The sequence below is a fragment of the Xenopus laevis genome, chromosome 6L, assembly GCF_017654675.1.
Source record: "Xenopus laevis strain J_2021 chromosome 6L, Xenopus_laevis_v10.1, whole genome shotgun sequence".
In the NCBI taxonomy this organism is placed as follows: domain Eukaryota; kingdom Metazoa; phylum Chordata; class Amphibia; order Anura; family Pipidae; genus Xenopus; species Xenopus laevis.
The window spans coordinates 163109183-163126154 of NC_054381.1; the positions used below are offsets into that span (position 1 = coordinate 163109183).

At 47.0% G+C, this 16972-nt stretch overlaps 1 protein-coding gene across 26 annotated transcripts in view; it reads left to right on the forward strand.

Annotated features, from left to right (window-relative positions):
* The window catches only part of LOC108695484 (plectin-like), a 134645-nt gene that overhangs the window by 80777 nt on the left and 36896 nt on the right, over positions 1–16972 (forward strand). For 8 of the 26 annotated variants that reach the window (XM_041566713.1, XM_041566723.1, XM_041566729.1 and 5 more), the window contains exons 2-5: positions 2518–2579; positions 4608–4622; positions 11878–11967; positions 13342–13377. In XM_041566713.1, coding sequence (XP_041422647.1) covers positions 2518–2579; positions 4608–4622; positions 11878–11967; positions 13342–13377 — 203 coding nt within the window. Of the gene's footprint in view, positions 1–65; positions 384–2517; positions 2580–4607; positions 4623–11877; positions 11968–13341; positions 13378–16972 lie in introns of those variants that run through there. The other 18 variants (XM_041566714.1, XM_041566726.1, XM_041566731.1 and 15 more) reach the window with 6 other exon arrangements.

The window sequence follows — 16972 nt, forward strand, 5'->3', positions numbered from 1 at the left end:
GGCAGGAACCAGACGGGGCAGGCTTGGAATTGCTTAGCCCGGGGGCAGCAGGGGGAGAATGAAAGAGAGGGAGGGGCAGAGAGCAGGAGGGAAGAGACAGACAGAGACAGACAGAGAGAGACGCGTGTGAGGAAGGACAGTGAGACTCTCAGCCCAGACTGGAGACAGTGGATCAGAACCAGCAGCCAGACTTGCCCTTTCCTGCAGCTGAAACTTGGACAATAGAAACACAAGGGGCAGTTGGATTGTAAGCTCCATGGAACAGCAAAAGTATCGCATTAATGCGGCTCTCCCGTCCAACCAGGAAGCCTCGCTCCGTCACAGAACCAACTCTGAGGACAACCTGTACCTGGCTGTGCTGAGGGCCACTGAGGGCAAGAAAGGTACCGACCCTGGGCTACTGGGGGGCCCTGATCAGCTGGGGGGTCAGGGAAGGGGAACTGGGACCCTCTGGACATTTCTGCTCTACTCTGGGCAGTAGGTGCCCCGGGGTGATTAAGTTGCCCCTTGTCATACTGTAGGACTGTATCTGAACTACAATTCCCAGCATCCTCTGTAACCCACAGCTGCATGTGCTCCAGCAATACTGGCGTGACTTACACTGTGGTTGTGTCGGAGCAGTATGAGGGGTATTTGTATATATGGGGGGGTACAATGACAAGTTTGGCCTCTGGAGTGTGTTTGGCAGTGGAAGGGTGGGTGCATTGCAGTTCAGGTGCGTCGTAGTGTCAGAACTACTGGGCCTGCACCTATGGGTGTGTCTGTATGAGGAATGGGCAGGTAGGGGCTCCTTGTCATCTGTCTGTCCGTCTGTCTGTCGGCCCAGGACCTTGGCTCGTCCAATGGATTTGTTTATTGTCAATATACCTTACAGTGTATTAACCCCAAAGTGCCCCTGCTGGGCTGTGATACAGTTTATTAACCCCAAAGTGCCCCTGCTGGGCTGCGATACAGTGTATTAACCCCAAAGTACCTCTGGCAGATGTGGCGTTTGTTTCGTATCCCCCGAGCTTGGTGAGGCCCCTCTCCCTGTTGTAGCCTGGTTATTGGGCAGTTGCACAGCCGGCAGTTAGTGGTAAAACTGCTGGTGAGTCATGGGGGAGCTTCGGCTGCTAAAACTAAATTCAGGGCCACCCGTCTAGGGGCCAATTAGAGATTCCCTGGGTGGGCTGATCAGTCACACAGGCCTCCATCCCATAACCCTTTCTGGACTCTCTGATGCTCCGCCTCCTGCGCCTGTAACAAGTGATACACCCACATGTCTGTCTCTGGTCATTACAGGGGACCCTCCTTCTGGGGGTGTAACACTAGCAGTGTGACTCAGAGTGAGTGTGACTCAGAGTGAGTGTGACTCAGAGTGAGTGTGACTCAGAGTGAGTGTGACAGTGAGTGTGACAGTGAGTGTGACAGTGAGTGTGACTCAGTGAGTGTGACTCAGTGAGTGTGACTCAGTGAGTGTGACTCAGTGAGTGTGAGTGTATGGGCCGTGCCCTCTTTACCTGTGTTCCAAGTTGCCCATGTCATAAATATCTTTATAGCAATTCATTTCGCCAGTCACATGGTTCAACCCCATGGACACTTTTGGGGGGGGGGGTGAGTTCAGAACAATGGGAGGAGCCCAGTGAATACAATGAATCTCCTCTAATCCCCCCCCATGAATGTTGACAGTAAACACAGAGCTGGGGGGTCCCTGAGAGTAAATATTTGCCCTTTAATTGAGAGAATTTATTGGGGCACTTTGTCCTCACATAGAGATGGGCACGGGTGCTGCCCCACTGCCAACCAAACAGCACATTTACAGCCTAGAGTAACCATAGCAACCAATACTATTATTCAAAAAGTACAAATTCCTTTTAGTCTCTATCCCCAGTTAGTGCCACATAGTGCCCCTGTATACCTGGGTCTGGGGTACAAAAAAGTATGGGGTGAAAGGCAGTCTGGGGGAGCCTTTTGTAAAAGCCACGACATTTAAGCTGAGATGTTTGTTTAAGAAATCCATTGTGCTGAATGCTGGTTTGTGTTGTAGCCTCACACTAGGGGACCAGGAGTAGCGAGTGGAACATCCCCTTCACCTGAGACACAAGTGCGGCACCAGTTCCAGTTATTATTGTGATTAATATTCATTATAATCCTTTAGGAACCAGTGAGATGTCTGTAACTGACGGACATATTCCCTGTCTGTATCTTGTATATCTTATATATATCTTGTATATCTTATATATATCTTGTATATCTTAAATATATCTTGTATATCTTAAATATATCTTGTATATCTTAAATATATCTTATATACAATTCTGTCAGGTCCTTGTGTGGGGGGTCTGTGAGTGACATTGTTATTAGCCTCATCCTTTGCTAACTTGCCCTGTGAGCATCTATGTGGTATATATGTGTGACGTGGAGGGTACATATATGGGGTATTGATGTGGAGGGTACATATATATATATAGTGGGTATTGATGTGGTGGGTACATATATATAGTGGGTACTGATGTGGCGCTTGTCTCTCTGTTTCAGATGAAAGAGACCGAGTGCAAAAGAAAACCTTCACCAAATGGGTGAACAAGCACCTGATCAAGGTAAGAGTCTCCCCCTGCAGCGACACATTCGTTCTGTTGTAGCCGAGGGAAAGGACTGGGCCCACAAGCAGCAGCTCAGACTTAGATCTTTATCTGGGACAGAAACCCCCCCCCTGCCCACATCTCCCAACAACAACACTGCGCCTGTGCCCCTTAATCTCACCCACCGTTGTCACGGCAACATTATAAAGTTACTGCCTGACCACAGAGGAAACAGCTCGTGGCTGAGTCACTGAGAGGAAACGGGAGATGTTAGAAATGATTTTATGTTCAGCCCCCAGTGCCACAAACACGGCAACTTATACCCCCCCGAGCCCCTCATATTATAGAATCCCGGCCAGGAGCCCAGGGGGCAGTAGAAGTGGGGGTGTCGGGTGTGAGACACAATAGCCCCCCATGTCTCGCTTCCTCTGTTACAGCGTCCGGGTTCCCACATATAAGAGCCCCCCCATAGTTACAACTGCTCTGTCTATAGAGGGGCCCCCAGGGACGTGAGTCACAGGCAGGAAACAGCCCCAGTCTGACTAACCGGCCCCCGAGTTCCCAGCCACTTGGATTAGTCTCCAGCGTTCCCTGTAGTTACTGGGGGAGACCAAGTTGATCTGGGGGGGCACTGTTCTTGCAACAGGCAACACTACTGGCTCTGTAACCTTTTCACTGCCAAATGTTTTATTGTGGGGTCTCCTGTCACTGAAATGGTTAATATGTGACCTTTCTCATTAGAATTAGCCCAGTGTTTTGCTTCTTGGAACCCCCCCACCTCATGGGCACCCGGCCTGGAAACCCATGTGGAATCTCCCTGTATTGGGGAATGTGCCTGGGGGGCTTCCAACCACACCCCCCCCCCTGGCACAATGCCCATAGGTTCATCTACGCTGGGCACTGATTGGTGTGAGTGTCGGGGGGCAGTGATGTAGGGAGTGACAAGGTGAGCTGGGAGGGGGGGATTGGCCACGACCCACTGACCCTCCGTATCTCCCAGACACAAGGTTCTTTATTGACATTTATTGACCCCCCCCCGTGTTACGTGAGAGGCTTGTGACCAGGGATGTGGGGCATGGGGGCTACTGAGGCGCCGGGGGGAGGGGGAGTTGTAGATACAGTCGGCCCCACCCAGAATTTGGCATCTCAGCCTGGCAATGGGCACTAGTTCTATCTGATTTCATGTCATGTGACTGTGCTGCCCCCGGGGAAGACATTCCCTCTCCTCACTTCCTGTTCTGAAGAGCAACTTCCTTCCTTCTTGTATAAGATACAGGGTCTCCCAGAATTCCCTGCTACAGTGGCACTTCCCTTATGGTCACCCAGGAATTGTCTGTATAATGTGAAGGTGCAGTAAGTGCCTCAAAGAGCTTACAATTCACAGTGATGTATAGGAGTGTCACACAACCGTCACACAACCGTCACACAACAGCACAACACACACAGTATCATGATGTCACACTCTCAGCTCAGGCTGGTGCCACTTTCACGTGTACCAGGGGGCAGTACCAGGGGGCAGTACCTGGGGGCAGTACCAGGGGGCAGTACCAGGGGGCAGTACCTGGGGGCAGTGATTGACAGACTTTGGGCTCCCGTGACTCACACGTCCCTGAGGAAACTGTCAGTAAGGTGAGATGTTGCTTGAAGGACACTGGGTGGGTGGGAGACTAAAAGCCCCATTATAAAGAGTGGAATGTTAATTGCCGTTAGGGCTGCACTTTATGGCTTTATTGTGCTGGGGGGGCAGGAATTCAGGTTCCCCAATTGGAGTTACTGCTCTGTCTCACCTGCTTATCAGTGGTCTCCGGATTAAATAGAACTCGGGACCCTCCCTCCTGTGTCCCTCACTCTGATCCCTGGGGCCCCGCGTTTGCTCAGATAAAGACTGGGGGAGGGGCACACTTAGTGGGGGGCACTGATTCCTTTTCTCTCACCTTGTTCTTTTCTTTTTTTCCTTCTCCCTGTGATGCTCCTACTCCCGGTCTCCTCTCCTCTGATTTGGGTTCTTTCCTTTCTTGCCCTGTCTCTACCCCCCTCTTTCTACAGCACTGGAGATCAGAGGTAGGTTCCTGACTGCCCCTATGCCCCCTGCTTCACCTGTGCCAGTCCCGCTGTTTCACCTGTGCCAGTCCCGCTGCTTCACCTGTGCCAGTCCCGTTTCACCTGTGCCAGTCCCGCTGTTTCACCTGTGCCAGTCCCGCTGTTTCACCTGTGCCAGTCCCGCTGTTTCACCTGTGCCAGTCCCGCTGTTTCACCTGTGCCAGTCCCGCTGTCACCTGTGCCAGTCCCGTTTCACCTGTGCCAGTCCCGCTGTTTCACCTGTGCCAGTCCCGCTGTTTCACCTGTGCCAGTCCCGCTGTTTCACCTGTGCCAGTCCCGCTGTTTCACCTGTGCCAGTCCCGCTGCTTCACCTGTGCCAGTCTTGTTTCACCTGTGCCAGTCCCGCTGTTTCACCTGTGCCAGTCCCGCTGTTTCACCTGTGCCAGTCCCGCTGTTTCACCTGTGCCAGTCCCGCTGTTTCACCTGTGCCAGTCCCGCTGTTCACCTGTGCAGTCTTTCACCTGTGCCAGTCCCTTGTTTCACCTGTGCCAGTCCCGCTGTTTCACCTGTGCCAGTCCCGCTGTTTCACCTGTGCCAGTCCGCTGTTTCACCTGTGCCAGTCCCGCTGTTTCACCTGTGCCAGTCCCGCTGTTTCACCTGTGCCAGTCCCGCTGTTTCACCTGTGCCAGTCCCGCTGTTTCACCTGTGCCAGTCCCGCTGTTTCACCTGTGCCAGTCCCGCTGTTTCACCTGTGCCAGTCCCGCTGTTTCACCTGTGCCAGTCCCGCTGTTTCACCTGTGTCCTGTGCAAGTCTTGCTGCCCAGTCATTGTTCTTCTCCGATCATTTAAGGGGATGTTCATCTTCCAACACTTTTATCAGTTCAGCTGGTTTCAGACAGATCACCAGAAATAAAGACTTTTTCCAATTACTTATCATTTTCTATGTGTCACCGTTTTTCTAATATTGAAGTGTAAAGTTTCATTTTTCACTTTCTAAAGCAGCTCTGGAAAGGGGGTCGCCGACCCTGTAAACTCTTCTAAGTCGATACATTTAGTTGATACATTACATATCTTTGTCCCTGCTGAGCAGAATCTCTGGGTTTCATTACAGGCAACTGTTAGACTTGATACAATAGTTACTGATACTCCAGAGATGCTGCTGAGAAATGGATCAACTAATTGTATCAACTAAATGAGAAATGTATCAACTAATTGTATCAACTAAATGTATCAACTAATTGTATCAACTAAATGTTGTAAAATTGTAACAGAAGCTGCACCTGAATTACTGAGCTGTCAGACTCAAACACCAGAGACACAAACATTCAACTTTACACTTAGATTATGGAAAACTGTAAAAAAGAAATAATGGAAAGTAATTGAAAAAAGTCTTTATTTCTGGGGAACAATCTGAAAACAACTGAATTGAAAAAAGTGTTTGGAAGGTGAACTTCCCCTTTAAAGTCCTGATCCCATCTCCCAAAGATACATCTGCTCCAGTCTCCCCTGTGTATAGCTGCACCCCTTTACCCCTCACCCAGCACCCCCAATACTGCTGCTCCCATTAACTGCCATATGAACGTATCCCATGGGCAAAGCTTTCCATTGATCTGATTGAATGGCTTTTATAGGGCAGCGGCTTCCTGTGATACATGTACAGAGATGGGGTGATGGGGTGCAGGGGTTATTGCTGTGGTGAAGGGGTGCAGGAGTGATGGGGTGATTGCTGGGGTGCAGATGTTGGGCTCTAAGCAACATGGAAATGCTCTTTATATTGTATGTGCTGAATGTTTCCCTTTCTCTTCTGCCTCTTGGTTACCGAGGCCACTGATATTAGCAACCACATGCCATTTATCCCAAGTGCAGTATAATAAGAGAACAATGTAACCCCTATAGATTCCCAGCATGCACTGCTTCAGTGGACCAATTGCAGTGCTGGTAGTTTTTGATCTGCATACTACAGCTCCCAGCATTCCCTGTGTCACAGCAGCTGAAGAGCAATGGCTGTCACTTCCATAGCCGTATCTTTATTGGCCAGTGCCCAACGCTTTATATTCCCTGTACTATAAGCACATTCCTTGGTTGTAAGCTCTGCAGGGCAGCACTGTGTGGATGGTGTACATGAAGTGTTTGGGGGTAACAGACTTATTTAACTGATAGGGGGGGCACACAGGGGGTTGGCAGGGCAAGGGCACCAGTAGGGTTGCCACCTTTTCTGGAAAAAAAATACCGGCCTTCCTATATATTTATCTTTATTCCCTATTAATAACATTGGGATCACTGACCTTCCTATATATTTATCTTTATTCCCTATTAATAACATTGGGATCACTGACCTTCCTATATATTTATCTTTATTCCTATTAATAACATTGGGATCACTGACCTTCCTATATATTTATCTTTATTCCCTATTAATAACATTGGGATCACTGACCTTCCTATATATTTATCTTTATTCCCTATTAATAACATTGGGATCACTGACCTTCCTATATATTTATCTTTATTCCCTATTAATAACATTGGGATCACTGACCTTCCAATATATTTATCTTTATTCCCTATTAATAACATTGGGATCACTGACCTTCCTATATATTTATCTTTATTCCCTATTAATAACATTGGGATCACTGACCTTCCTATATATTTATCTTTATTCCCTATTAATAACATTGGGATCACTGACCTTCCAATATATTTATCTTTATTCCCTATTAATAACATTGGGATCACTGACCTTCCTATATATTTATCTTTATTCCCTATTAATAACATTGGGATCACTGACCTTCCTATATATTTATCTTTATTCCCTATTAATAACATTGGGATCACTGACCTTCCTATATATTTATCTTTATTCCCTATTAATAACATTGGGATCACTGACCTTCCTATATATTTATCTTTATTCCCTATTAATAACATTGGGATCACTGGCCTTCCTATATATTTATCTTTATTCCTATTAATAACATTGGGATCACTGACCTTCCTATATATTTAGCTTTATTCCCTATTAATAACATTGGGATCACTGACCTTCCTATATATTTATCTTTATTCCTATTAATAACATTGGGATCACTGACCTTCCTATATATTTATCTTTATTCCCTATTAATAACATTGGGATCACTGACCTTCCTATATATTTATCTTTATTCCCTATTAATAACATTGGGATCACTGACCTTCCTATATATTTATCTTTATTCCCTATTAATAACATTGGGATCACTGACCTTCCAATATATTTATCTTTATTCCCTATTAATAACATTGGGATCACTGACCTTCCTATATATTTATCTTTATTCCCTATTAATAACATTGGGATCACTGACCTTCCTATATATTTATCTTTATTCCCTATTAATAACATTGGGATCACTGACCTTCCAATATATTTATCTTTATTCCCTATTAATAACATTGGGATCACTGACCTTCCTATATATTTATCTTTATTCCCTATTAATAACATTGGGATCACTGGCCTTCCTATATATTTATCTTTATTCCTATTAATAACATTGGGATCACTGACCTTCCTATATATTTATCTTTATTCCCTATTAATAACATTGGGATCACTGACCTTCCTATATATTTATCTTTATTCCCTATTAATAACATTGGGATCACTGACCTTCCTATATATTTATCTTTATTCCTATTAATAACATTGGGATCACTGACCTTCCTATATATTTATCTTTATTGCCTATTAATAACATTGGGATCACTGACCTTCCTATATATTTATCTTTATTCCTATTAATAACATTGGGATCACTGACCTTCCTATATATTTATCTTTATTCCCTATTAATAACATTGGGATCACTGACCTTCCTATATATTTATCTTTATTGCCTATTAATAACATTGGGATCACTGACCTTCCTATATATTTATCTTTATTCCTATTAATAACATTGGGATCACTGGCCTTCCTATATATTTATCTTTATTCCCTATTAATAACATTGGGATCACTGACCTTCCTATATATTTATCTTTATTCCCTATTAATAACATTGGGATCACTGACCTTCCTATATATTTATCTTTATTCCCTATTAATAACATTGGGATCACTGGCCTTCCTATATATTTATCTTTATTCCCTATTAATGACATTGGGATCAACCAGCATTTTTACCGGCCAGGCCAGTAAAATACCAGCCAGGTGGCAACCTTAGGTACCAGTAATACGTTATATCAGCAGCCGCACCCTCACTACAGCCCAGTATACTGTATACCTGCCGCTGCTTTGAGTGTTAGCTCTTCAGAACAGTGCTGTGCTTGGCATCCAACAACACATTAAAATAACATATCTGTAGGGATAGTAATACACACACAGGCCACACTTTAGTTTTGAGTAATGAGAACAAAGGTAGAAATTGGGGTACCCGGCTCATTTGCTCCCCAGTGCAGTGACTTGCCCAGTAGCCCACTGGCTCTGACTTCAAGGAGACCCTGTAGTGGGAATCAGACACATTCCTGGCTCAGGCTCCTGTTTGAAGTCTCAGTGGGAGGAAGTGGGCGGGAGGCCAATAAGAATTGTTCCTTCCGACTGGAGTGTGTCTGTCTCCTCCTCTCATTTGTTTTCTCTTCCAACTACAAGTCAGAGGCCTGTAATGTCTCCAGGGGCTGTCACTATTGCCAGTGACCCTATCCTTACACCCTGTAGTACAGCTGATAGTATCCTTACACCCTGTAGTACAGCTGATAGTATCCTTACACCCTGTAGTACAGCTGATAGTATCCTTACACCCTGTAGTACAGCTGATAGTATCCTTACACCCTGTAGTACAGCTGATAGTATCTTTACACCCTGTAGTACAGCTGATAGTATCCTTACACCCTGTAGTACAGCTGATAGTATCCTTACACCCTGTAGTACAGCTGATAGTATCCTTACACCCTGTAGTACAGCTGATAGTATCCTTACACCCTATAGTACAGCTGATAGTATCCTTACACCCTATAGTACAGCTGATAGTATCCTTACACCCTATAGTACAGCTGATAGTATCTTTACACCCTGTAGTACAGCTGATAGTGCCCATATCTTTACACCCTGTAGTACAGCTGATAGTATCCTTACACCCTGTAGTACAGCTGATAGTATCCTTACACCATGTAGTACAGCTGATAGTATCTTTACACCCTGTAAGACAGCTGATAGTATCCTTACACCCTGTACTACAGCTGATAGTATCCTTACACCCTGTAGTACAGCTGATAGTGCCCATATCTTTACACCCTGTAGTAGAACTGTAGAAGGTTTTGGTAACTCTCAGCTTTTTAGCCCCCACACTCAATTGTAACTTTCATTTCTTCTGAATGAGACTCACTGGGCTGAAAAGTCTCTCCTTCAGATCTTTCCATCTGCCTCATAGTGTTCCCTTTGTAATTCTCTGCCCTGGGCAATATCAGCCTTGTGTTACATTGTGTTAATGTGTGTTATATTGTGTCCATGTTATCTGGAATGTCTGTTAGTTATGGGGCCCCAGTCAGTGTCCTTTGTGAGAGATGTGTATCTTGTGTGTATTGTGTGTATTGTGTATCTTGTGTATCTTGTGTGTATCTTGTGTATCTTGTGTGTATCTATCTTGTGTATCTTGTGTGTATTTTGTGTATCTTGTGTGTATCTATCTTGTGTATGATGTGGTCAAGGGGCAGACGTGAGAGGAGGGGGTTCACTAGTGGAACAATTTAGGGTTTAGTGTGTGAGGCCCCAGTGTGTGACAAGAAGGTTCCCCCTTGTGCCCCAAGAGATGCGACTGCTGATCCTGCACTGGTGCCAAACCCACGGGTCACATTCTCAGCTTCTGATACACGGGATCGGGGGGGACTTGGGGTGCAGTTAGTGTTTCACATCGAGGCAACTGGAGGGTCAGCCTGAGACTGTTCCCTTGTGTACCCCCATAGTGGCACTAATAGCAGTTACAGCTTCCTCGGGCAAAAAGTCGAGATTCCTGACCCCCGAGCTGTGTGACCGATGGCCTGGCCTATAGAGTGCAGGAGCAGAAGTCACACCTGAGCTGTTGCTGGGCAGGAATAAAATATTGTTCCTGGTGCAGAATTTGTGAGACCCACGAGGAATTCAGAGCACACAGACCCCTTTATGTTCCTCTCTATTTGCCTTGTGTGACCTGTGCCAGGAAACTGTCCCCCCCCCAGACAGACAGACGGGGGGGGGGGGGTCTGAGTCCAGCGACACTTGCCCCCCTGTCTCTGCTCTGCCCCTGCTGTTAATAAGGAGGAATCGCTGCACAGAGTGAAGGGTTAACAGATTGAGGGTCTTTTTGCCTCTATTCTCTCAGTATATTGGGGGACAAATATTGGGGCTCAGCTGGGATTGGCCCACAATGTGCAGATCAGGGAAGGCAGCTGAGGATTCTGGGAAGTGTTCAGTGGGTTCTTAGGGGCAATTCTGCCATTTAACCTCTCAGTGCCCAAAATGGGGCAATTTTCTCACTGCCCAAAATGGGGCAATTTTCTCACTGCATAGTCTTCATCTGGTTCCAGATCTACTAAGCAGCGCTCAGCACCACCTCCCAATTACTGATCCTTATCCAGCAGGGAGGGCGGGGCTTGGCGGGGACACACCCACATTCTAGATTCAAGGTTAAATTCAGAAGGGCAATAATATCCGAGAATTCCCAAATCTTTAACTCTTATCCTTCACCTTATGGAACCTGGAAGCCTTTAGTAAATAACTGTGTCCCTGTGGGGGCCCAGCCCGGATGGTCCAACTCCTAGGGGCCGTATTGTTACATCTCGTGATTCTGTCTGTGATGATATAGGAGAGTATTGTCTCTGTGTCCGTGTCTCTCTGCCTTGCTTTATGGCAGGGATTCTAGACATACTGGCAGAACACAAGAAGGTTCACTTACCCTTTATCAGCAAGAGCTTCATGTACAGCACTGCTGCAAGGACACCTGGGATTCAGTTGGGAGTGCAGATAAGAAACAGAAACAGACCACTTATCCCATGAATACCTGACTCTGAGCCGGTGTGGGGGGAAGTATACCTTTAAGTGTGATGCATGCTGCAGGCTGCACTGGTCTCAGCAGAGCTACGACACGAGGGTGCAGATGAAGTGCATGGCTGTTTGTGTGCCCAGTGATATTGGGGTGCAGCTGATTACCTGGAAGATCTGTTTAGGGAGTGGGCGGGGTTTCCTGGGGACAGTACTATGGGGGACACCAGGAGCGGAGCCAAAGTCTCACCATCTCCCCTTTTCCCCCCTCAGGCCCAGCGTCACGTCAATGATCTGTACGAAGACCTCCGGGATGGACACAACCTCATCTCACTGCTGGAGGTGCTTTCGGGGGAGACCCTGGTAAGTGACAGTTGGGCCGGAGCTTGTGCAGCGCTGGATTTCTGCTCTTTAACCCTTTCCACCCCTCACCGTCACTCCCACTAATATCCCTCCCCTTGTACCCCCCAAAATGCTGTTTGTTTCCTCTCTGCGTCCCCCTCATGCGCATCTCCCGTCCCCAAATCCCCTGGAGCTCATCGCTAGGTTTCTGCTAATTAAACCTGTTTTGTGGGAAAGGCAATAATGTGGAGGAGAGAACGGGGGCACAGTGTGTGGGGGAGGGGGTTAATAGAGCGTCTGCAGTTTTTGGGGTCTGGCCTTTGATATAAGGGGGGCTCTCAGATGCTGAGAGAAATCCTGTACAAAGAGCATCCAACCTATTCATACAAGGCATGCGACCCCTCCACCTCCTGCTCAACTACAACTCCCATCATCCTCAGCCAGAGCAGCAAGTGGCAAGATCTGATCCATTTGCCCATGTACAGCTGGCGAGTGGCTGAAGATTTGGGGTGAGGGGAGGTCACATTGCAGGTAAATAAACACGAGGATTTGTGTTGCCCATCGCACAACTCCCAGCAGCCTCGGTTAGCCAGAAGGAGCTGTAGTTCTGTTACTAGCCCACATATTGGCCCTGGGCAGCTGAATTCCTTTGTTTTCTCCCAGGAGGAATAACAGGAAGGGGATTTATAGTGAGGAATGTGCCACAGCTTGAATGGATCTCATATCCAGGAATGGGCCGGACCAACTCCTTTGTCTGCACTTTCATTCCAATGGAACGTTCCTCTTACTCACTGGAGCCTGACATTTATTATGATTTACTTCCATCCTGTGGCCGGGGATTCACACTCCTCCCACTAGGTGGTGCTGTTTGCTCATGTCTGGGACAATTCCCCAAAAAGGAAGAAGAGACGGTCATATGACTACAGTCCCCCATTCAAACGTGGCCTAAAGGGTGGGGATTGGCCTGTCTGTGGCGCCACGTGGGCGGAGTTGTATCCTATTGGTCAGTACAGATGCGGCAGCGAGAAGACAACGTCATTCATAGGGAAGTTCATTTCCCAGCATGCCATTCTCTAATGATAAGGAGAGAATGACAAAACCAGAGTAGGAGGGTTGGGCGGGGGATACTGGGTCGGTCAATACTTGGGGGGAGTGGGGTAACACTGGGCAGGGCCACGGTTGCTACTTTTAGGAATGTTAGGCTCCTCCCACCCCCATGTGCCCCGCCTCTCACTCTCATTATCACTGTCTGTTTAACCAATTAACAACTCTGCTTGGATCAAACCGTTTCGCCTCTTTCTTTCCCTTATTTATTTTATTCCTGTTTGCTGGACTCTGCCCTGACCTTTGCCCTCTGCCCTTTGCCCCTCGTCTTGCACTGCTCATGCTGGGTAGCCACGGGAACGGGACGTTATCAGGAACTTGCGGTTGGTGAGTGCCCAATAGCACGACCTTACCATTGCATGCTGCTCTGCCATTGGCCGGGAAATGGAATGATGTCACTTTCTGCCAGCGGTGCCAGACTCTTGCTTAAGCTGCCAGTTGAGTTGTGTTCACTGCCAGTTCTGACTAAGGAGGGAGTGTTATGTATGTGACACCTCAGGGCTTCTGTAACTACTTCCACCACCCACTAATCCATACAAACCAATCACTGAACGGTAAATTTGTCCCTGTGACTTCCTGTGATGTCACTTCTTTATAAATGCACCATGGTCTATAGTTGATGTCACTTCCTCTGAGTGAGAAATTGTGATGTCTCTGTGTTGTGATGTGAAAATGTGATGCGTCTTCTTATGTACATAAAGTTCTCTAGGTGACATCACCAAGCTCTATGTATGATGCAAAGATTGCAGGGGAGAGTAGGACAAGGTGGAAACAGTAGGACAAGTGGGAAACAGTAGGACAAGATGGAGACAGTAGGACAAGATGGAGACAGTAGGGCAAGATGGAGACAGTAGGGCAAGTGGGAAACAGTAGGACAAGATGGGAGACAATAGGACAAGATGGAGACAGTAGGACAAGATGGAGACAGTAGGACAAGATGGAGACAGTAGGACAAGATGGAGACATTAGGACAAGATGGAGACAGTAGGACAAGTGGGAAACAGTAGGACAAGATGGGAGACAATAGGACAAGATGGAGACAGTAGGACAAGATGGAAACAGTAGGACAAGATGGAGACAATAGGACAAGATGGAGACAGTAGGACAAGGTGGAAACAGTAGGTCAAGATGGAGACAGTAGGACAAGATGGAGACAGTAGGACAAGATGGAGACAGTAGGACAAGATGGAGACGTAGGACAAGATGGAGACAGTAGGACAAGATGGAGACAGTAGGACAAGATGGAGACAGTAGGACAAGATGGAGACATTAGGACAAGATGGAGACAGTAGGACAAGGTGGAAACAGTAGGTCAAGATGGAGACAGTAGGACAAGATGGAGACAGTAGGGCAAGATGGAGACAGTAGGGCAAGTGGGAAACAGTAGGACAAGATGGGAGACAATAGGACAAGATGGAGACAGTAGGACAAGATGGAGACAGTAGGACAAGATGGAGACAGTAGGACAAGATGGAGACATTAGGACAAGATGGAGACAGTAGGACAAGTGGGAAACAGTAGGACAAGATGGGAGACAATAGGACAAGATGGAGACAGTAGGACAAGATGGAAACAGTAGGTCAAGATGGAGACAGTAGGACAAGATGGAGACAGTAGGACAAGATGGAGACGTAGGACAAGATGGAGACAGTAGGACAAGATGGAGACAGTAGGACAAGATGGAAACAGTAGGACAAGATGGAGACAATAGGACAAGATGGAGACAGTAGGACAAGATGGAGACAGTAGGACAAGATGGAGACAGTAGGACAAGATGGAGACAGTAGGACAAGGTGGAAACAGTAGGACAAGTGGGAAACAGTAGGACAAGATGGAGACAGTAGGACAAGGTGGAAACAGTAGGACAAGATGGGAGACAGTAGGACAAGATGGAGACAGTAGGACAAGGTGGAAACAGTAGGTCAAGATGGAGACAGTAGGACAAGATGGAGACAGTAGGACAAGATGGAGACAGTAGGACAAGGTGGAAACAGTAGGACAAGTGGGAAACAGTAGGACAAGATGGAGACAATAGGACAAGATGGAGACAATAGGACAAGATGGAGACAGTAGGACAAGATGGAGACAGTAGGACAAGATGGAGACAGTAGGACAAGATGGAGACAGTGGGAAAAGATGGAGACAGTAGGACAAGTTGGAGACAGTAGGACAAGCTGGAGACAGTAGGACAAGGTGGAGACAGTAGGAAAAGGTGGAGACAGTAGGACAAGGTGGAGACGGTAGTACAAGGTGGAGAGGGTAGGACAAGGTGGAGACTGTAGGACAAGATGGAGACAATAGGACAAGATGGAGACAATAGGACAAGATGGAGACAGTAGGACAAGATGGAGACAGTAGGACAAGATGGAGACAGTAGGACAAGATGGAGACAGTAGGACAAGATGGAGACAGTAGGACAAGATGGAGACAGTAGGAGAAGATGGAGACAGCAGGAGAAGATGGAGACAGTAGGGCAAGATGGAGACAGTAGGACAAGATGGAGACCGTAGGACAAGGTGGAAACAGTAGGACAAGATGGAGACAGTAGTACAAGATGGAGACAGTAGGAGAAGATGGAGACAGCAGGAGAAGATGGAGACAGTAGGACAAGATGGAGACAGTAGGACAAGATGGAGACAGTAGGGCAAGATGGAGACAGTAGGGCAAGATGGAGACAGTAGGGCAAGATGGAGACAGTAGGGCAAGATTGAGACAATTGGACAAGATGGACACAGTAGGACAAGATGGAGACAGTAGGACAAGATGGAGACAGTAGGACAAGATGGAGACAGTAGGACAAGATGGAGACCGTAGGACAAGGTGGAAACAGTAGGACAAGATGGAGACAGTAGTACAAGATGGAGACAGTAGGAGAAGATGGAGACAGCAGGAGAAGATGGAGACAGTAGGACAAGATGGAGACAGTAGGACAAGATGGAGACAGTAGGGCAAGATGGAGACAGTAGGGCAAGATGGAGACAGTAGGGCAAGATGGAGACAGTAGGGCAAGATTGAGACAATTGGACAAGATGGACACAGTAGGACAAGATGGAGACAGTAGGACAAGATGGAGACAGTAGGACAAGATGGAGACAGTAGGACAAGATGGAGACAGTAGGGCAAGATGGAGACAGTAGGGCAAGATGGACACAGTATGCAGGAAACATCACTACTACAACACAGTATTCCAGTGAAAGTGCCATGTGAATGTACCACTATTGCGGGGGGGGGGGGGGGTTAGTGTGTATATTGAATGATATTGAGTCAATGTCTTGGTGTCGAATTGAGTGCTTTGGTAGCTCCTCTGTGTGGGACTGAAACATTGAACGAAATGTGGTCCAGTAAGTGCAGAAAATGTGCTTGAACCTGGGGCCCCTAGCCTTAATCTGGGGACAGCAGTGACATCTTGCCAAAACCAGCCAATCAGAGTGTTGCTCTTAAACCCTTGCTAACAACTGGCTTGTACTGGAGTGATTGTGGGGTGAGAAGCACATGCCCCGCCTCCTCATGCTGTTACTTTGGGCACCGTGAGGTAAGTTTTCCCACAATGAGCTCCTCGTGGGAGGTTCTAGTGCTTCCTCTGTAACATGATTGGTTATGTTAGTTTCCCTTTCATTTTTAACCCTCTACATAGTGAATGTGGGGATCATACTAACCTGGGGGCTAAAGTAATATTTCCCATAGTGCAGTGAGAGTTTGAGTTCTATTAGTACTGACCCCATGAGGGGAGGAGTTATTTGCCCCCAGAGTAGTGCAGATAGGGGAACAGTAGAGTGGTGCTGTTGGGAGTTGCTGGGAGTTGTAGGGCTGCCCATTGACTAATTCACAGGCTGAAAGTTCTTCTCTGTCCCCCGAGTGTCCCCTGTAATTGTTAGTATCCAGTTATTCCTCAAGTTATCTGGGTCTATGAGTAAATGCTATG